Source organism: Saccharomycodes ludwigii, chromosome I (assembly GCF_020623625.1).
Source record: "Saccharomycodes ludwigii strain NBRC 1722 chromosome I, whole genome shotgun sequence".
NCBI lineage: Eukaryota > Fungi > Ascomycota > Saccharomycetes > Saccharomycodales > Saccharomycodaceae > Saccharomycodes > Saccharomycodes ludwigii.
In genome coordinates this window covers 2,325,133-2,346,929 of record NC_060200.1, presented here as the reverse complement: position 1 = coordinate 2,346,929, position 21,797 = coordinate 2,325,133, and the positions used below count along the sequence as shown (strand labels likewise).

Here is a 21,797-nt window from a genome sequence, read left to right as displayed (position 1 = left end):
TTAAAGTGGAATTTAATATTATTTGGAATGAAAGAATAAAGAGTATAATTATATAAGTAATATTTTAATATAAACAAAGAAAGAATTTAATATATATTTTTATTGGAGTTGGGAATTAGGAAAACCACCACGGCCACCGCCACGACAAAAAAAAGAATAAATCAGGTACTTTATTTTCCCCTATGTTACCGTGTAGGTGCATTTCTGTATGATTTTCTTTTCCTTCTTTTTTGCCCCTTTTTACCCCCTTTTGTTTTTATTTTTTTTATTAGCGCGAATCGATGTATACTATATAAATAAAACTCCTATTTTTATTACTAAGAAACGGAGGATGAATGGAGGCAATTACCACATCTGTAACTACCACGAAATAAAAACAAACTTTTCGTCGTAGTGTTTGCTGTTGATCTTTCTCTTTTCTTTTTTACAAGTCAAATGCAACTTTCTATCATACGCAAACTTAAACTAAAATCATGAGATATTTAATTAATTAATTTCTTTGTTTATTTTTCAACCAAAATTCAAATTCAAATTTAATCACAAAACAAAATAAAAAAAAGAACTCATTACGTGTAAAAAAAAAAAAGATTAAAACAATACCTCGAATTATTTTTTCTTTTTTATTATCAACCATCAAAAAGTTCAGTTCCAACTCAGCTTGGAAAAAATAAATAAATAAATAAACAAAAACAAAAACAAAAACAAACAAAACGTCTACCAAATCTTTCAATTCTTATACTGGACTGTCGTTCTTTAATTGAAATATATTTTCTTGGTATTATTTATGCTTTTTCTTTTCTTTTTTCTTTATCCATTCCGTATCATTCTCATTATTACCGTTCAACCAAAATTATCAATTCAATGTTGATTTATCTTTCTCTGTTTTTCATATATTGATTTTCTTCTTTTAATCTTATATTCCCAATTTTTTACTGAAAAAAAAAAAAATAAAACCTTTTTCTCTCTTTCGTTTTTTAATTTTTTTTTTTTTTTTTTATTTTATTTTATTTTTTTTTCTTTCTTTAGCATCTTGCTTTCTAGTTCTTTCTCTTTTAACAACATTCTTATGGGTGGAAAGAAAACTCAAAAATATAACTAAAAATTAAACTGAAGAGAAATTTGTATAAATCTAAGTATAGAGTAATAGACAAGATACAGTATAGAAGCAATTAGCAAAGGGGAACTAAATAATCAACAAAAGAAACAGTAAAAATACCAAGTGTTTTAAGTTTCGAGCCCCTAAGAGAAAAAAGAAAAAAAAAAAAAAGAAAAAAAATAACAAACAAACAAAAAACAAAAAACAAAAAAACAAACTGTATATTAAAAAAAGAAAAGCAATTAAAAGTATCTCTTCCTTTCTTTTCTTTTATATTTAATTTTAGCCATTAATTAAGCTAAAAGAATACAACAAAGTATACAATTACATTGCAAAGTTATAAAATACTGCATTGTTTTTAGATCTATTTATTCTGACTGACCTTACACATATTTTTAACTTTTACTTCAGTTTTTATCCTATTTTTGATTGAACTCCAGCATGATTGACAATAAGAACGACAAAAACAATTCTACTCCTGTTATTGCTGCTAGTAACGGGAAACACATTTCTACTTTTATTTCTACCTCTAATTCATGTACAACAAATGAATCAGAAAAGACAGCGGCTGTATCTCCAGTGCTGTCAAGTGTACAAAACAATGATGTGCTTATTAGTAACACAGCAAAAGAGGTTATAAGAGAAAATGAAAAAATTGATGGAGAAGGGTTTGAAGATTTCGACGATGATGAGGAAAATGAATATGAAGACAATCATAGCATTACAAGTTCTGCTTCTACAAACTCTTCTTCTTCATTACCGTCTATTATAATAGGAGACTATTCCCAAAACTCTTCTACAGACATATCTAAAGGGAAGAAAAAAGCCAGCATTAATTACAAGAGTAATAGTAAAAACAAACGCAAGAATAATAACGGCAACAAGACAAATAACAACACTAGCTTTTATAACCACAGTAACAATAAACCAAAGAAATATAACACTACTAATGATTATAACAATAAGATTTATTTTATGAATAACAATAACAGTTGTAATAATAATAATAATAATAATAATAATAATAATAATAATAATAATAATAATAATAATAATAATAATAATACTATAGCTCATGGTGGCATAAATAGTAACACAAATATCTCCTCCAAAAACATGTATTATTATCGTTCTAATAATGGTTCTAATAATGGTTCTAATAATAACCAATATACACCATACACTATTGATGACATTGATGGTGACACCAACTATGAAAACCCTAGTACTTCAGTGAAGAGAAAGAATGAGCAGATACTAGAAGCTGAAATAAAAAGGGTTGCATTAGATGATTATACACATACCAGTTCTATGGGTGCCGGTGCTAATACCAGTAGTGCCAGAACATCAAGTGTTTGCAGCGCTTCTACAATAACTTCAGCATCAACATCAACGCCTGTAAAAGATTATGTTATCTTAAGGGTATTATGTCATGTAAAAGAAGCTGCTTTGATTGTGGGATCTCACGGATCAACCATTAATATTTTAAAACGTGATACTAACACCAAAATTAACGTTTCTGATAATATTAAGGGGATTCAGGAGAGAGTTGTTTATATACGAGGAAACTGCGAAAATGTTGCCAAGTGTTTTGGTTTGTTGACAAGGATTCTAAATGCAGGAGGTGACACAAGTTCCATACTTGGCAAAACAACAGGAGTTAAAAGTGACGAACAACAAAAGGAACAGGTGGGTGTGGATCCAACTATTTCAACTGCTGTTGAAAATAATAACAACAATAACGAAGTTAATTCCAAATTATGTACTTTGAACCTTTTGATTTCACACCAATTGATGGGATATGTTATTGGAAAACAAGGTACCAGATTAAAACAAATTGAAGAATTAAGTGCTGCCAAATTGATTGCTAATCCTAATACGTTACCCCTATCCAACGATCGCCTTTTAACAGTGACTGGTGTCCCGGATGCAATCCATATTGCCACATATTATATATCTGAGACAATTTTCAAATATCAAGAGAAAATTAAAGTGAAACACATTTTATATACTCCTTTAAACGCAAATAACGGTAATAGCAATGACTTTACTACTTCAACAATTAATTCCAATATACGTAGTAGTAGTGTGATTTATCTACCTCAATATGAACAGCAACATAGTAATAATGTTATGCACAATGGCAAAACCAAACAACTGGGTTATAAAAATCATCAAAGTGTTGATGATTTGATGTTTTCACGTACCGTTTCATCTAGTTCCTTGATAGGAGGTAAAAATCATAGTTTTATTCGCCACAATCGCCACAATCATAGTAATAGTAGTAGCAATTCCAGCATGAGCAGCAATAGTAGTACTAGCAGCTATAGTAATGGAAGTTTAGTAACGGATTATTCAAATAACAGTATTATTAACAACGGTATTAACAACAATACCAATACTAATAGTAACCATCATTATAATAGCAACAATAGTTATCATTCAATCGGAATAAATCCTGTCAATAACACTAACCCAAACTCCTTTTCAAAATATGCATTAAATTATACATCTACTCCGATAAGAACACAAAGTCAAAGTAGCAGCAATAGTCATTCTACTTTTACATCTAGTAATTCCGCCGCAATTACTGCAACTACTATTACTACAGCAAATAATAATAATAATAATAATAGTAAATTTGCCAATTCTTATAGAAATAATAATAGTAGTATTCATGAATTGGTTAACACTGCCACTAAAAACTATAATAACAATAATAGTAGCAATAATAACAATACTACTACTACTGCTACCAATAACAATGATAATAATAGAAACGATACATCTTCCAGATTAATTACTCCCGTCTCAACTGATAATATTTACATGAACAGTAATAATACAAGTAGTATTAGCAGTATTATTTCACCAACTTCCTCTTCTTCTAAACACTACCAACACAATTATAATAGCAACAACAACAACAACAACAACAGCAACAGCTACCATTATAATTTTCAAACAAGCCAAGTATATAATAACAACACTAGTAATGGTTTAAATGGTACTACTTCTAACAACAACCATACTCACCATCACAAAGCCAACAGTGGCTATTATCTTTCTTCTTCTAATAATCATTATTCACAAAAATATAACACTAGTAGTAATTCTAACAACAGCACTAATACAACCCATAATCATGGGTCTATATTATCTTTATCCGACCAATCGTCCACCAGTACTACCTCCTCTTCTCCAATTTCTATATCCTCTACTTCAGCAGCAATGCCACCGGCCCCAACAAGATTAAATTCGGCTGTGTCCACTGTTACTCCCACTAATACCAATAATAGCAATGCTGCTGCGACCATAGCTGCCTCTGCTACTTTGTTAAATCAGCATGCCTCAGCATCAACATCATCATTGACATCACTAATATCTCCACCTAACACCACTGCCTTACTGCCACCTACCTCTGCTCAAATAGCAGCAGCAGCTGCGCTAATGAATCAAACTGCATTGTTGTATCAGCAACAACACCAGCCATTTGGTGCAGCAACTGCTACTAATTCATCGGCATCTACACTTAACGATCCAAATGAAGTTATTCCACACATTAAATTATCATCTTTTACCACAACACCAATGGGTATAGTACACCAAAATTGTTTTATTAACAATGACTATGTAGGTAATGTTATTGGGAAGAATGGGAAAAATATAAAATACATCAAAGAATCTTCAGGTTCCGAGGTTATCATTGATCATGAGCCAGTTGATGCGCAAAGGAAGTTTATCATTATTGGATCCCCTATGAGTAATCAAATTGCCTTGGCCATGATCAATAATAAAATAGAATCCGATATTAGAAGGTCTGCAAAAGTGTATGATAACACCACAACTATTACCACCACCACAACTGCCTCTGCAGATACCACTGTTACAGAAAATACTACGTATACTACTAACACTTCCGGCACTGAACATGAAGCTATTAATACAACAGCCAATATAGATACCACTTGCTTATCTAAAGATGAACGAGTGACGGATATATAAGCTTGAGTGCCATTGTTTTTTTTTTTTTTTTTTTATTTAGTTGGGCTAGATTAAATCTACTTATTATTTATTATGATTATAATTAATGAATTTTTTTTTTTTTTTTTTTTTTTTTAAGTTTGATCTTGTTAATTTTTATTTTAATCTTTTATTTTAATATGTTTTGGTTAGCGAATCATTATTGTTATTATTAGACTTTAACTCTATGTATATTTTATTCGACTTTTTCTTTTAACTTTTTTTTTTTTTTTTTTTTTTTTTTTTTGACACTTATACTTGGCAAGATTAACATATTGATACATACACACATACATATCTTAAGTAATATTGTATGTGTTTCAATTTTCGAATTTGCAATTGGATCTATGTCGGTGGGTCATAGTTACTCTGAATAAATCTGAAATTATTAGTCGGTAGTTGAGACCGTCTTTGAAATGAAAACAGTTTAGAGTAAAAAAAAAAAATAAAAAAAGGAAAATTGCTTCCAACCAGAGTCGAACTGATGATCTCCACATTACTAGTGTGGCGCCTTACCAACTTGGCCATAGAAGCTTACTACGAATTTTGTTTATTTTGCAGAGATTATACCATTGGATGCAGGGTTAGTAAACAGATTTGATACTTTAATATTTATATCAAAACAGATGTGCTAATTTGTTGCTTGATCTTTTACATAATTTTAGCTAATAAATTATAACGTATATATTAACAACTAATTTCTTAATTAATTTCTCTAAATAAATCAGCTCTTTATATATAATTTATTTTGTCTTTTTTATTTCCATTCTTGTTTTAATGTCGAAACATTAGCGTCCTATTATCATAGGTTAGTCCTTTATTAACCGACTATCCTATACTTCGTACGAATTGTGATAAACACAATTATACTTTATAACAACATATATCGTAAGCACAACTCAGGACTAGTCGTAGTAATTACTGGATCGGATCATGGTAATTAATTTCTTGTTCTATTTAGGTCTTTACATATAATAAAGATTAGTTAAAACTATATATCAATCATTAGGAATGTCATGAGGAATATTCTTCCGTTTTATATTTTTTCTTAATTATTCTCGATCTTATTTTTATTTGTACTAATCATGATCACTAATCTTGATAACTATGTTATTGTTATGAGTATTAGCTATAATACTCATTTACTTCGTTTCATATTGGAACAAATATAAAAATATAATGGAACATGTAAATTGGCATCGGTGGTTTAGTGGTAAAATCCAACGTTGCCATCGTTGGGCCCCGGGTTCGATTCCCGGCCTATGCATAATTTTAGAATTATTAATTCTTTTTTTTTGGATTTTGATAAAGTCCGTTGGTTTTCGGTTATCGAGGTATTAGGAAAACAGCTACGCATCGTTTCTTTTTTTAATATTTTTTTTTTTTTTTTTCTTTTTTTTTAGTTATTTTTTTTTTTTTTTTTATGTTTTTAAGCTTTTTTCTTTTTCCTTTTTTTAATAACAAATTTTAGCACTGGCAAATCTTTATTTTCTTTCTTTTTCTTCTGAGGTAAATTATATCAATGATTAAGTTATATAATTACCTTTTACTTAAACCATCTGTTATTACTACCTGGTACATAAGGTTTTTCCTTTTTTTTTTTTTTTTTTACGCTTAATTATTTTAATTGCACACAAACCAAAAAAATACTTACACTGTTCATAACTGACTGTATAATACGCAATTCAAACAATGTCCAAATCTAAAAGATCTCTATCAATTACTACCAATAATAGCACCACTGATCCGGTGGAATCTTCGATTCCGGAACACGTAGCCGAAATAGCAGAATCTAAACCGCCAATTCCTGACCTTCAAGAAAAATTAATTCATCATGATTCAGGCGAATTCAACGGGATGTCTCGTCACCAAACTACTTCAAAACAGGCTGAACGATTGGAATCCGGCAAGATAAACCCATTTACCGGAAATAATTTCACTGATAAATATTTTTCAATTTTAAAAACTAGAAAGAATTTGCCAGTTCATTCCCAAAGACAAGAGTTTTTGGATATTTATCATCGATCTCAGATTATGGTTTTTGTTGGTGAAACCGGTTCAGGTAAAACCACTCAAATTCCACAATTTGTTTTATATGACGAAATGCCACACTTAAATGGTATGCAAGTTGCTTGTACTCAACCTCGTCGTGTTGCCGCAATGAGTGTTGCAGAAAGAGTTGCCAATGAGATGGACGTTAGATTGGGGGAAGAAGTTGGGTATTCTATTAGATTCGAAAATAAAACATCCAATAAAACTATCTTGAAATATATGACTGATGGGATGTTGTTAAGAGAGGCCATGGAAGACCACGATATGCGGAAATACTCCTGCATCATTTTAGATGAAGCCCACGAACGTACTTTGGCCACTGATATTTTGATGGGATTGCTGAAACAAGTTTTGGAAAGAAGACCTGATTTAAAACTAATAGTCATGTCTGCTACATTGGATGCTGAAAAATTCCAGCGCTATTTTAGTGATGCGCCATTACTAGCGGTTCCAGGTAGAACGTTTCCCGTGGAGATTTATTATACACCTGAGTTTCAGAGAGATTATGTCGACTCGGCTATCCGTACAGTTTTACAAATCCACGCAACTGAGGATGAGGGTGATATTTTATTATTTTTAACTGGTGAAGAAGAAATTGAAGATGCAGTCGCCAAAATATCTCTAGAGAGCGATAAGTTAACTAGAGAAGAGGGATGTGGACCAATGACTGTTTATCCTTTATATGGTTCTTTACCACCACATCAACAGCAACGTATTTTTGAGCCTGCACCTGTTTCTAATAACGGAAGACCAGGTAGAAAGGTTATCGTTTCAACCAATATCGCCGAAACTTCCTTAACCATTGACGGCATTGTTTATGTTGTGGATCCAGGATTTTCGAAACAGAAAGTTTACAACCCAAGGATAAGGGTTGAATCTTTACTAGTGACACCTATTTCAAAAGCGTCTGCACAACAGAGAGCCGGTCGTGCTGGTCGTACGAGACCGGGAAAATGTTTCAGATTGTACACAGAAGAGGCTTTCAAAAAAGAGTTAATTGAGCAGAGCCATCCAGAAATTTTGCGTAGTAATTTAGCTTCTACAGTTTTAGAACTGAAAAAGTTGGGTGTTGATGATTTAGTTCATTTTGATTTTATGGACCCACCAGCCCCAGAGACAATGATGCGTGCTTTAGAAGAGCTAAACTATCTAGCTTGTCTAGACGACGAGGGGAATCTAACTAGTTTGGGTAGACTGGCCTCATTGTTCCCATTGGATCCAATGTTGGCTGTTATGTTGATTGGTTCTAGTAATTTTAATTGTTCAGAAGAAATCTTAACTATTGTTTCAATGCTATCTGTCCCAAATGTGTTTATACGTCCACCAAGGGATAGAAAACACGCTGATGACGCCAAAGCTGCATTTTCTCATCCTGATGGCGATCACATTACGTTAATGAATGTGTATCATGGCTTCAAATCTGATGAAGCCTATGAGTTGGGAGCTAAAAAATGGTGTTTTGATAATTATCTAAATTTCAGAGCATTAAGTGCTGCTGATAATATTAGATTTCAATTATCCAGATTAATGTCTCGTCATAATTTGGAATTAAACAGTACTAGTTATGAAAACCCACAGTATTTCGATAATATTAGGAAAGCATTGACAGCTGGGTTTTTCATGCAAGTTGCCAAGAAAAGATCTAGTGGTAAGGGATATATAACGGTTAAGGATAATCAAGATGTTTTGTTACATCCTAGCACTGTTTTAGGTCGGGAGGCTGAGTGGGTTATTTATAATGAATTTGTTTTAACTACTCAGAGCTATATTAGAACTGTTACTTCCATAAAGCCAGAATGGTTGTTTGAATTGGCACCAGCTTATTATCAATTGGATCATTTCCAAAAGGGTGATGTTAAGATGAGTTTAGAAAGGATTAAGGAAAGAGTGGATGTTTACAGGGATTTGGATGCCAAGAAGAGGAGTAAAAAGAATAAGAAATAACTCTTTATTAGAATGCATAGTATATACTAAATAGATAGTTTAACGTTGTAACATATGTAATCTTTATACATTAATTTACAATGCTAAAAATACATACACTTTACTATGAAAAAATTTAAGTTATTATTAACGCAGTTTTCGTTAGAGGCAAAATGGAATGAATATTTTCCAAAGGATCAACAAAGATATAGATGTTGAAGTGGATACGAAAAAAAAAACGAAAAACATACAACTCTATTGTTAAAGGATTCGTCGGCTTAAATTCTTTTATATCCGTTAATTTAGTCCTTTTTGAGTTCGGTATAGATGATATATATACATATATATTTTTTTTTCTCGTTTCTTTTTTTGTTTCATTTGGAAAGTAGGAAGAACTTCTAGAACATTCTTATAGAAAAGAGCGCAGATGTATTTTTTTATTGCTTTTTTTTTTTTTTTTTTTTTTTATTTGACAGGGGAAGAAATGAGTGGCAAGAATGAAAAGTTAAGGATGAATAAAGATCAAAACTCTCGTACTAATTCATCGTCTATTTGTCTTTTCATTTATCTAATTTTATCACAGTTATTTAATGTTTAAGCAGCTGTGCAAAAAAACGTTTTTTTTTTTTTTAACTAACAACTTTTAAAAAGTAGAAGAAAAGAAAAAAAAAAAATAATAATAATAATAATAACAATAAAATAACACAGCCACAAGTAGTCTAACACATACATATACGATGTCTGCTATTAATGAAAGTATCAGTGAGCAATTAAAACATTTTGTTGCTGAGTGTTTAACAGGATTGAAAAATTTTAGTGAAGATAGAACTTATGTTGCAGAATATATTATTTTGTTAATGTCAAATGGTGGATCTTTAGAGGACGTTGTTAAAGAGTTGCATTCCTTATTTGATACGGTTGATGTAGCAGATTTGCAAGTTGTTATAGAGGGTGCATTTGTAGCAGCCTCTACATTAAATAGCAATACTGGTAATTCCTCTAGTACTCTTAACGAACTACTTCAACAAGTTTTAGTTAAATTAAGAGGCTACGAGTCACAACCGAAAACACAACAGGTTGAGCAAGTACCTCCTCCTACTCCTAGTACGGTGGATGCTATAACGCAGGACTATAACAACAATCGAGTTCCAATCCAAACAAGTAATAATAAAGCCAATCGAGCCAGTGGTTATGGTGTTGGTAAACGGTTTGTTCAGCATAACAACGGTGGTAATAATAGATATGATGTTAAGAATAAGTTGAATAATCCAAGGTATATGAAGAACTTTGTTAAAAATCTAACACCTCAAAAGGAAGAGCGTTGCAAAGATTTCCCAAATTGTCCATTGACTACGAGGGAATGCCCCTTTGCTCATCCAACAAAACTATGTCTTTTATATCCAAACTGTCCTAGGAAGAATCATACGTGCACATTTTTACATCCAGACGAAGATCAAGAATTAATGGAACAATTAAAGAAGTCGAAGGCAGAGTTTTTGGAAAAGAAGAACGCTGCGATTGCTGCTAATATAGAAAGGAGCAAGATGCTGTCTAGTGGTATTGTTTTATGCAAATTCGGGGCTGTATGCGCGAACCCAAAATGTCCATTTGGTCATCCAACTCCCTGCAATGAAGACCAAAAAGTTTCTGATTACACATGGTGTTCTGAAAATTTAAAATGTGTTGATCCAAACTGTGTTAAAGCACATAGTTCTCCATCTAAGGTCAAAGCTGTTCAACCATTGGGCAGAGCAGCTATTGTGACAGCTACTGCGGCTAATTCTTTTGCTACAGAAAAATCTTTGGAGCAGTGTAAATACGGATTGTATTGTACAAATAAACATTGTAAGTTCAGACATGCTAAATCTCCAATTATGTGTCGTGACGGTAGTTCATGTACTAGAATTGACTGTATTTTTGGTCACCCTATTCCAGAAGATTGTAAGTTTGGCGTGAATTGCACAAATAAAGCTTGTTTGTTCAGGCATCCGGAAGGGAGAGTTATTTCAGATTCTAAGTGGGTTAATCCAGAATTACAAAAGGGACAAGGACAAGAAGTACAGCCCCAAATTGAAGAAAGTCAACAGCAGCAGCAGCAGCAGCAGCAGCAACAAGTTGATGCAGTTATGACTGAATGATTAAAAGATTATAAGAAAAACTTTTTAATCTGTATTCTACAAATACTAATGATAATAATATCACCGATTATTTTATTATTTTACTGTATTAATTTTTTTTTTCTTTTTCATTATTTTAAGTATATCAGTATAAAATTCTTTTATTAATACATAAAAAAAAAAAAAAAAAAAGAAAAAAAAAAAAAGAAACAAAAAGAAAAATAAAAAAAAAAAAAAAGACAATAAAAAAAAAATGAAAAAAAAAAAAAAAAACAAGTCACATGCACATAAATAGAAGATAAAAATACTTGTAAAATTTAAAAACAAACTCGGGATATTAGCGGTATCAAGAACTACTTGCATAATTTCTTTTTTTTTTTTTAATTATTCACGTTTTTTTATTTTTACTATTTGATACCCGAGGTTTAATTATACACCACTATAGAGTGTTAGTCGATGTTTGCATTTTCTTGATTTTCTTCATATCTTGTCATTCTAACTTTAAAAGTAACTGATTAAGTTGTTAAAACAAAATGTAAATGAAACGATACAGAACTTGGAATCATTTCACGTGCACTGTGCGTAAAGTTAAGTTTTTTTTTTCTTTTCTCTTCTTTTCTTTTCTTTTCTTTTCTTTTCCTACTCACCTTGTATCGACTTTAGATTCTAGTATTAGTATGGATGGTCCGCATTTTAAATTTCAGTACAATAGGTATAACACTACGGCCAATATTCATCGAACTGACCAAATCTTAAAATTTATGTTTGCCCAAGTCTGTGACAGATTAAATTTTTCAACCCAGCTTAATGTTTTATCAGCGGTGTTCAAGAAAAAAACCAAGGAAAAAGTGTTACCAATGGATGTACAATCCATCCAAACTAAAAATTAAAAAAGTACATAAATTTATTTAATTAAAAACACATTTAGTATTTCTTTTTGTAAGCAGCAGAGGCTTCATCAGCATAAACATCTAATGGAGATGGAACCAAAGCATGTTGAGCCCACAAGTTTGGAGTCAAGAAACCGTAAGTGTTACCAATAGCAACAAAAGCAGCTTTCAAGGTGTTTTCCAAAGTTCTGGTGGAACCAGTAGAAGAAGTGTAAACATCTTCGACACCAGCCAATTGCATTAATCTTTTAACAGCTGGAGAAGCAACAATACCAGAACCTCTTGGAGCTGGAATCAATCTGACGGTAACAGAACCACATTTACCAGAAGTCTTGGTAGCCAAAGAGTGAGGTTCACCCAAGTTGGAACCCCAGTAACCTCTTCTGATAGGAATGATAGATAATTTAGCAATGATAATACCGGCTCTGATAGCGGAAGCAACTTCCTTGGCGGTTTTGATACCCAAACCAACATGACCGTTACCATCACCAACAATAACAACAGCCTTAAATCTGGTTCTTTGACCAGCTCTGGTTTGTTTTTGAACTGGCTTGATGTTCATAACATCATCTTTCAAGTCTGGCAACAAAGTGTCAATGATTTGGAATTCCTTGACTGGCAAAGAGTGCAAGAAAATTTCTTCGATGGAGGTGATCTTACCGGCTCTAACTAATCTACCTAACTTGGTGACTGGAACCCAACCTTTTTCTTCGGTGTTTCTACCACCACCTCTTCTGCCACCTCTACCTCTGTTTCTACCACCGAAACCACCTCTTCTTTGTTCTTGTTGTTGACCTTCTGGAGCAGACATTTGTTCTTGACTTTTTGTTTTTATTTTTTATTTTTTTTATTGTCGGAATGTAACACGGAAAGTTGATAATATAACGTATATATATATTTTAAATACTAACAGAAATTTAGTAGTAAACTTTCAATCGACAAGAATCTTTTTGGTTGATGGGATGTATTTGTTTACCTAAAGGAACTATTGAAAAAATGAGATACAGGTACCAGTGAATAGTGTATAAAAGTTTTCAAGCGAATAAAAAAAAACAAACATTAAAATAGTTATTTTCAACGTAGAAGAAAATGAAAAAAATTTTTTTTTTCAAGAAAAGACGCAAGTTTTTTTTTATTTCTTATTATTATTATTATTATTATGCCCACGATGTACAGATGTTTATTTTTAACCAAAAGGAATAATTTTTTTTTAAAAAAACAAATTTAAAAAAAAATTTAAAATGAAATTAAAAAAAAGAAAAAAAAAAAAGAAAAAATTAGATGCTTAATCTATAACACCCATACATCTTAATTTATATATGTAAATCTAGTGGGAAATAATCCAAAGTGTCACAAAAGGTTGTAATTTATTTATTTATTTTTTTTTCTTCTTCGAGTAACGTCATTAAAGTTTTAGTAAAAGAGGGTAACGGACGAACATACTGCAAATATTCTATCAGAAGAACTCAGAACAAGATATAAAAGAGAATAAGAAGCGAAGTAGATGAGGAATAAACCAAAAAAAAAAAAAAAAAAAAAGAAAAACAAACTTAGAATAACTATTTTTGTAAATTCCATTAATCCTTTGATGTGATAAATAATAGACCTTTTCTCCGTTATATATTTAAGTATCAATTTTATTATCTTTAACGTGCAATTGATTAAAAAAAGGTATATATATATATTTTAAGGGATGTTGCTGTATATATATTCCATTTATATGTATAAAATAATACACAACTCCACTTTTTTTTTTTTGATTTTTTTTGATTTTAAATTTATAGAATAAAAACAAAACTCCCCTTTTTACCATTTGTGCGGAATTTCTCTTTGACAAATAAAGATATCTGTCTCTTTGTCCCATTATTAAAAATTCAGTTGTTTTTCTTGTCAGTTTTAAAAAAAGTGGTATTTATTTAAATAATATCAGTCAAATAGCCAGTTGATTTTCAGATTGAGCGATAATTGAAAAGAAGGGGAAAAAGAAAAGAAAAGAAAAGAGAAAACAACAACAACAACATTATTATTATTCTATAAGGGGTGAAATGGTAATTATTATAAGCCAGAAAAAGCATAAATTAATCTACCCTTTTTGCCACTAGTTTTATTGCTCTTATTAATATAAATATAAAGGAATTCTTTCACTCAGAGTCAGTTTACCCACCGATTGGTTAATTAACCTTTTTTTCTTTTCTTTTCTTTTTGTCCTGTTCTTCCCGCCATAGCCCTCTCTCTCCCTTCTTTTCAATTTTACTCATATATTAATCTATCAATTTTTCTTGCTCTTAATTTCCGTTTTGTCTCTCTCTTACCTTATTTTAATAATGTTGCAATATATTAAAAGGAGAACTTGATTTACCATCTGTTTCAAAATATCACGTAAATATTCTTTTCATTTTAAACTATATATATATATATATCTCACACCTGTCTCATTTATTTGTAATAATATATATTTATACTTAATAAATGAGTAAAAGTATTTATAATTGATCAAAAAAAGCAGAATACCCCATTTAAAATTAAAATTTTTTATCTTTTTTTTTTTTTTTTTAAAACCTCTTTTTACTTTTTTTTTTTTAATCTGACTCAATATAGCAAACAAAATTTAAATCTAAACATACCATTCAATAGTCTCACCACGTAATGTCTGCTGCAACACCTACACAACAACAACAAAAAGCCGATAAAAAACAACAAGAAATAAGAGAAGAAGAATTACGTGATTTACATGCCAAAACGCATGAAAAGGCCACCAAAATTTCCAAAGACACAAAGAATTTTGCCAGGGAAGTAAATGAAAAGGCTTCTAAAAAATTTGAAGAAGGTGAGTCTTATTTGAAAAAGATTTACTCTATTATTGGTAAATATGCCAGTGCCACTAGCCAATATTTAAGTGCCAGTGTTGTGGATGGATCTGTACTTTTGAAAGAAAAAACAAATGTATTATTGCAAGAGTTTAAGAACCCTGTCGTTTCTGGTCATTTTATCTTAGGAGTCAGTATTTTAACTGCTATTTTACATGGTTATGCAGAGCATCATGCCAGATATTTGAAAGGTAAGAGCGACAAAGAAATTTTGTTGATTACTGGTGGCAGTTTGCTGGCATTAGTTGCAGATGGAGTCTTGGTCAAAAATTTATATCCAAAGTATAAAAGGGAATAGGTTATGATAATTTACTGGCAATGGTAATATAATTACAGTAAAGATGCTTTTTTTTTTTTTTTTTTTTTTTTTTTTATGGTAACTTTTTAATTTTTTTTTTTAACTCCTATTTAATTAATATTATTATTCATATTATTTATCACTCCTTTTATTTATGAAAGGTAGTTGTTCTTGATAAATCGATTTAACCTTTCCTTGTGTAGTGTCGAACATGACTTTGAAATGAGAGTAATGGTTTTTTTTTTAATTGCTCAGTTATCCTTAGCAGTGACACTTTTCTGTTACCTTTTTCTTTACGTTCTTTTAAAAGGTAAAATTTACATTCAAAGTTTAAAAAAAAAAAAAAAAAAAGAGTGACAAAAAAAAATTTACACTTGGGTTTTTAACCCGAAAGTCCGTGCAGTTGCTGATATTTCGGAATACGATAGAAGAAAAAAAAATAGTCAGTAAGTTATACGAGATGACTTCCTTACGAAGAAACATTCAAATTCATACCAATACTCCGGGTAATACTTTAAATGCAATAATTGTTTCCCTATGCTATTTTCAAGGCCTCATCTTCTGTTCATCTTGTTACTTTTCAATAAGAATATCGTTGTATTTCTAAACAAAACTATAGCCCACTCAAAAAACTTATACAAGACTATATATAAAACATTATATATAGATGAGAGCAAGAGATATTAATACAACTATTCATAACGCTAGTGATAATGATACTACCATCAAAGATCCCCCAAACTCCAACCTAAATGTAAATAATGATTTCCTGGTTAGCACAAGTTCAATAGCACAACCAATAACAAATACCATAAATACAATATACGAAACCTCACCAACAGCAACAGATGACATATTGGATCTGGATCGTAATAATGCAACCATAAATAGTAATACAAGCATACTGAGAATGCCTTCTATAAGCAAAAATTTAAACAAACTGACCGATGATTTATTATCTATTAATTCTAATGTTACTGCTTTAACTAGTAATTTACAAGAGGATTTACTTCAGTCTATATACTCAGATACCATAACACATAACAATAGCAACATTACTACTGTTAATACTAATAATAGTTCTACGTCTACCAATCGGAACATTAACGATGCTGTTATCATGAAGATGAATGATGTCAACCTGAACAGAAGTGATGACTTATTTTTGAAGTTACCAGATTTACTCCCACATACCGTGACAGCCAGTGATAACATCGGGAATGATGATGTCTGCCACTTCAAAAAAAACTTTTTTATATTATCATCTGCTGGCAAACCCATATATTCAATGCATGGTTCGGACGAACAAAGCATTAATTTAATGGGTGTAATTCATACTCTTGTGGAGTTTTTCAAAATTAATAAAAATTGTGATTTGAAAACGTTTGAAATGAATAGCAAGAGCAACACCTCATGCAAGTTTACCTTTTTGAATAAACATCCCATTGTACTAATGGCACATTCAACCAACCCGTATGAAACAGAGTTACATTTGTTAAACCAGTTAGATTTTTTATATAGCTATTTACTATCCATTTTGAGCAAACGTCAACTAGACAGATTATTTTCCAAGAGAGAAAATTTTGATTTGAGAAACTTTTTGAACCAGGAAAATTTCCAAAACTTAAATTCCATTTGTAATATGATTTGTAATGAATTTCACCCTGAGTTTTTATTTTATTCGGGTTCGTTACAGGTTTACCCCATGAAAAAAAAAATAAGAGATAAATTACATACCATATTATTAAAATGTTATGTGAACAGTACAACAGTAACGTCGACTGATAACACGACCTTTACACCGTTGACTTCCTTCTTCTATCCGGATCATTACAGAGATCTATCAATAAGTTTACTCTACGGTATGATAACTTTAGTAGAAAGGGCACAATTAGTCTCAGTTTTAAGACCAAAGGGCCATACTTTACATACAACAGATTTGCATCTATTATTTCAGCTAATTAAATCGCAATACTTACCTAAGTACTTGAACCACAACGGCAGCACAAACGATACAGGTAGTAATGATTTATGGGTTCCCGTGTGTTTTCCTAAATTTAATTCTAATGGATTTTTATACTGTTTTATTAAATTTTTCACTAACGAGCCTTTATTAGGACCAGGGTGTTTCTCTTTAATCCTAATATCCGCAAAGAAGGATTCTTTTCAACGATTAAAGACCTTGGGCGATCAAATTATTAGTTCCATGGAACATTTAACATTAAATAAAATTCTATCCAAAACAATAACGGCAACGGGTAATGGTATCAACGGCAGTTCATCTACATCGCAGCAAAGAAAAATCCATCGATCATATTCTTCCAGTAATTTATTATCCAACTATGGCATCACCTCCAATGTGAATTACGATATTCCAACCCTCAATATAGTCCTTTTGCCACCAATGGATAATGTTTACCATTTTATCTACAAATCCAAAAATTTAGTTCAACATATTTCACCTCCCATAAATGAAAACTTGATGGACTACTATTTATACCTCCAGAAACAATGTAGTACACCAAACAATACTTCATTAGCTAACCTTGCTTCGCTTGACACCACACCTAACAAAGAAAGTTTTAATGCTAGAAATTCCAATGGCAATATGGTTGTCGTTACACAATTAGATATCAAAAGATATGACGTTGATATCATGATAGAATCTTACAACGATATTGATGGGTATGATACCACCACCGGTAAAGACACCAAACCGGGACAATCTCAATCATCATTACAAATTTATGGAGTTAGTTGGATAACAACGGATTTTGAATTGTATTTGCTAGGAAATCCTTATTTTTTAAATAAACGAAAACTATTACAAAATGCTAAAGAAATTATATATTGGTGCAAGAAAAATGAGCCTAGAATTTTTATCAAGCAGGGCGCTGTTTTTTAAGTTACGTGTTATAATATAATGTATGGTTTGTATTACGAAGAATTAAAAAAAAAAAAATTTGTGTAGGTTACTTATCTTTGTATAGTAGCAGTTAAAGGTAGCAATTATATTATTGTTTAATTAACTAATTCAATCCATTAGAGATGGTCTTAAAATCTTATTTATTGGAATTGGACATCTTATATATTCCAAATGCTGGGAGAAAATATTAGAACTTGTAAAATTAGTAACGAATATTTTTTTCTGAAAAAAAAAAAAAAAAAAAAAAAAAAAACTGCTTGAAACCCAGGGAAAAATAATAACAAAAGACGAGAGGGGAAAAAAGAGAGAAAGAAATAAAAAAAAAAAAAAAAATTGTATTCTTAACATTTAACTTTCTAATCCTACAATATTAATCTCTCTATTCCCCTTCTTTTACTGACCAACCAAACTTACCATTAATACTGACATTATACCAGTTCATATATTTCTTAATCTTTCCCTTTTAGGAGAAAGAAAAAAAAAAACAACAAATTCAACTACTGTGAAGGGCCTTTCTCTTTGGTCTATATATAAATACACTTACAATGTTGAACAAAATACTGTTTTCTTTTTGTCAATTATTAATTATATCACAAACATTGTTCTATATCAACAATAAGTCAGTTTTTGCTGCTGATGTATCTGCATTGACAAAATGTCATGAAAAGGGGTTTTGTCATAGAAATCGGAAATATGCGTCCAACATTTCAAAAACTCAATCCAAATATTATAAAATTATCCCTGAATCCTTGGAATTTAATATTAACAATCATTCCTTGACTGGTATAGTCCAGAAACAATTTGTTAGTAAAGCCACATTACAAAAAATGGAGGAAGCAAAAGGACCAAATGAAGAACTGGATCAAGACCAAATATATTATGGACAAAATGGACCAATCCATATGGGCAATAATACAAACCCCAAGGATGCATATATCGATATCCCTATGACCACTATTAAGTTTCCATTTTCTTTAGATTTTTCATCAGAATACGACAACTTGTTTAGATTTCAACTTGATGAAGAAAGACTAATTGAAAACAAGCCTTCCCTACCCAGTTTCTTGGAATTACAAAGATACAATAAAGTTTCTGATTGGAGTTTTGAAAATGCAGATTTTTTTAATTATATTGGTAAAGATACCGAAGAAAACAATGATTTAATTGTGAACTTTAAAAAACTGGAAGGCTCAGGTTCAAACACTACCTCAGCCAGTGATACTGAAGATGAATATATTGAATTACTTTACAAAGATAATTTGAAAATTGAAATATTTATAGAAGTATTATTAATCAGAGTATATTACAAATCCAAATTGGTACTATCTATTAACGATCAATTGTTTTTAAATGTTGAACATCTAAGAAAAATGGCGGATCACTTTGAAAACATGGCACCAGAAGAGTTTTCCTTCAAAAGTTTCAAAGATGCCTCCACTAGTGACAAGATACCATTTGGTCCAGAGGCAATTGCTTTGGATTTTACCTTTGAAAACAATGTTACCAATGTATATGGTATCCCTGAACATTCAAGTTCATTAAGGTTGAAAGAAACTACTGATGATGAACCGTACCGATTATTCAACACAGACGTTTTCAAGTACCCTTTGAACTCTACCAATCCATCTTACGGTGCTATACCTTTTATGTTTGGTGTATCTCCAGACTCTGCCACCGGTATTTTTTGGAACAATGCTGCAGACACAAGGATCGATATTAAATATGATAATACTTCGACACTAACCCATTGGATGTCTGAAAGTGGTACTTTAGACTTTATTATCATTTGTGGTGATGGTCCGCAAGATGTTATTGGGTCATTTACCGATGTTACTGGGAAACCTGCATTACCATTACTATCTTCAATTGGTTACCATCAATGCAGATGGAATTATTATGACGAACAAGAGATCGCAGAAGTTAACAGAGATATGGATATTGCTAAAATTCCGTATGATTTTATTTGGTTAGACATCGACTATACTGATTCTAGAAAATACTTTACCTGGGATTCATCGAAATTTCCCGACCCTGAAAGAATGCTACGCAATTTGAATAAACTAGGCAGAAACTTGGTAACAATTATTGATCCACATTTGAAAACGGATTATGAGGTTAGCAACTTATTGGATGAACATGCATGTCTATTAAAAAATAGTAATAATGAGAAATATATAGGCCAATGCTGGCCTGGTGACTCTGTGTGGATTGATACGTTCAAGCCGGAGGCTCGCGACTTGTGGTCTGATTTCTACCAAAATTTTACCAACAATGACACATCTATATCTAATTTACATATGTGGAATGATATGAATGAAGTTTCAATTTTTGGTGGTCCAGAAACCACTTCTCCATTGGACAACATCCACTATGACGGGGTTGAAGAAAGATCAGTTCATAACCTATATGGACTAACTGTTCATGAAGCGACATACAACGCCATGAAGAAAAGATATTCCAAATTTAATAAAAGGCCTTTTGTTTTAACAAGATCATTTTTTGCAGGTTCCCAAAGATCTTCAGCTTCTTGGACTGGTGATAATGCTGCTGATTGGGAGTATTTGAAGTGGTCTATCCCAATGGTTTTAACTGCAAATATTGCAGGGTATCCATTTATTGGCGCGGATATTGCTGGATTTTTCGGCAATCCATCCCCAGAGTTAATGGTTCGTTGGTATCAAACTGGTATATGGTATCCATTTTTCAGAGGCCACGCTCACATTGATAGTGACAGAAGAGAACCATATTTATTGAACTCTCCGTACAAAGAAATCGTTGCGGAAGCTATTAGACTAAGATACCAATTGCTACCAACCTTTTACACATTATTTCAAAAATCGAGTGTTACTGGTGCACCAATCATGGCACCTTTATTTTATAAAAATCAAGATTTGTCCCAAATTTATAACGTTGATGATGAATTTTATATAGGAGGATTATTACTTAAACCAATTACTTCAGAAAATACCAACAGTACCGTTATGCTATTTCCAAAGGGTGTTTATTATAACTATACCACTTTCGAATCGTTTGTAATAAAAGATGCAGTTGAAGAGCGGGAAGTTTATGCGCCACTAGACACTATACCAGTATTTATTGAGGGGGGGAATATAATTTTCAGAAAGGATAGATATCGTAGGTCAAGTAAATTGATGGTTAACGATCCATACACTTTATTAGTTGCACCAGACATTGATGGTAACGCCTACGGTGATTTATATGTCGACGATGGGGAAACCTTTAATTTCAATGAAAATAACGAATATTTGCAAATATCTGTTGAATTAAATGGTAGAGAAGGACTATTGAAATCCAGCGTATTGAATGGATCCAAACAATTTGATCAGTATGTTACTAAAATTATTTTACCTAAAACCCTGCTTTCTTTGTCTTCAGTTGTTTGCATTGAACAAAATGGTAAAATGTGGGAAAGCGATGTAGAATTTACTGAGTATGAAGCAGTGATAAAAAACCCAAAGATGTTGATGAACCAACCTTGGTCAATTAAATTTTAGGTCTTTATATATCTTATATACATCACTGTTTTTGTTGTTATATTTTTTTCATTGTCTAATTAGTTTATAATATATATGTATATATGTTTT

The 21,797-nt window shown here is 31.3% G+C and overlaps 7 protein-coding genes and 2 non-coding genes across 9 annotated transcripts; 7 read left to right on the top strand and 2 right to left on the bottom strand.

The window, feature by feature from the left end:
• Positions 1 to 1,537: 1,537 nt before the first annotated feature.
• PBP2 (telomere maintenance protein PBP2) lies at positions 1,538 to 5,101 on the top strand (the record flags this gene model as incomplete). The annotated part of the gene is made up of 1 exon (XM_046079984.1): positions 1,538 to 5,101. One exon carries the CDS (start codon positions 1,538 to 1,540, stop codon positions 5,099 to 5,101), a length of 3,564 nt encoding a protein of 1,187 aa, XP_045937302.1.
• A 479-nt stretch (positions 5,102 to 5,580) lies between these two features.
• SCDLUD_001004 lies at positions 5,581 to 5,653 on the bottom strand. The gene has a single exon. It is a non-coding gene; the product is annotated as a tRNA-Thr (tRNA).
• Positions 5,654 to 6,315: 662 nt separating this feature from the next.
• On the top strand, positions 6,316 to 6,386 carry SCDLUD_001003. Its single transcript has one exon. It is a non-coding gene; the product is annotated as a tRNA-Gly (tRNA).
• Positions 6,387 to 6,811: 425 nt separating this feature from the next.
• PRP43 (DEAH-box ATP-dependent RNA helicase PRP43) lies at positions 6,812 to 9,115 on the top strand (the record flags this gene model as incomplete). Its single annotated transcript, XM_046079983.1, has 1 exon — positions 6,812 to 9,115. The coding sequence occupies one exon, from the start codon at positions 6,812 to 6,814 to the stop codon at positions 9,113 to 9,115; it is 2,304 nt and encodes a 767-aa protein (XP_045937301.1).
• A 716-nt stretch (positions 9,116 to 9,831) lies between these two features.
• On the top strand, positions 9,832 to 11,232 carry NAB2 (mRNA-binding protein NAB2; the record flags this gene model as incomplete). The annotated part of the gene is made up of 1 exon (XM_046079982.1): positions 9,832 to 11,232. The coding sequence occupies one exon, from the start codon at positions 9,832 to 9,834 to the stop codon at positions 11,230 to 11,232; it is 1,401 nt and encodes a 466-aa protein (XP_045937300.1).
• Positions 11,233 to 12,135: 903 nt separating this feature from the next.
• On the bottom strand, positions 12,136 to 12,912 carry RPS2 (40S ribosomal protein uS5; the record flags this gene model as incomplete). The annotated part of the gene is made up of 1 exon (XM_046079981.1): positions 12,136 to 12,912. One exon carries the CDS (start codon positions 12,910 to 12,912, stop codon positions 12,136 to 12,138), a length of 777 nt encoding a protein of 258 aa, XP_045937299.1.
• Positions 12,913 to 14,747: 1,835 nt separating this feature from the next.
• On the top strand, positions 14,748 to 15,266 carry OM14 (Om14p; the record flags this gene model as incomplete). The annotated part of the gene is made up of 1 exon (XM_046079980.1): positions 14,748 to 15,266. One exon carries the CDS (start codon positions 14,748 to 14,750, stop codon positions 15,264 to 15,266), a length of 519 nt encoding a protein of 172 aa, XP_045937298.1.
• A 667-nt stretch (positions 15,267 to 15,933) lies between these two features.
• On the top strand, positions 15,934 to 18,171 carry MON1 (guanine nucleotide exchange factor MON1; the record flags this gene model as incomplete). Its single annotated transcript, XM_046079979.1, has 1 exon — positions 15,934 to 18,171. The coding sequence occupies one exon, from the start codon at positions 15,934 to 15,936 to the stop codon at positions 18,169 to 18,171; it is 2,238 nt and encodes a 745-aa protein (XP_045937297.1).
• A 566-nt stretch (positions 18,172 to 18,737) lies between these two features.
• Positions 18,738 to 21,707, top strand: ROT2 (glucan 1,3-alpha-glucosidase ROT2; the record flags this gene model as incomplete). The annotated part of the gene is made up of 1 exon (XM_046079978.1): positions 18,738 to 21,707. One exon carries the CDS (start codon positions 18,738 to 18,740, stop codon positions 21,705 to 21,707), a length of 2,970 nt encoding a protein of 989 aa, XP_045937296.1.
• Between the last annotated feature and the right edge of the window lie 90 nt (positions 21,708 to 21,797).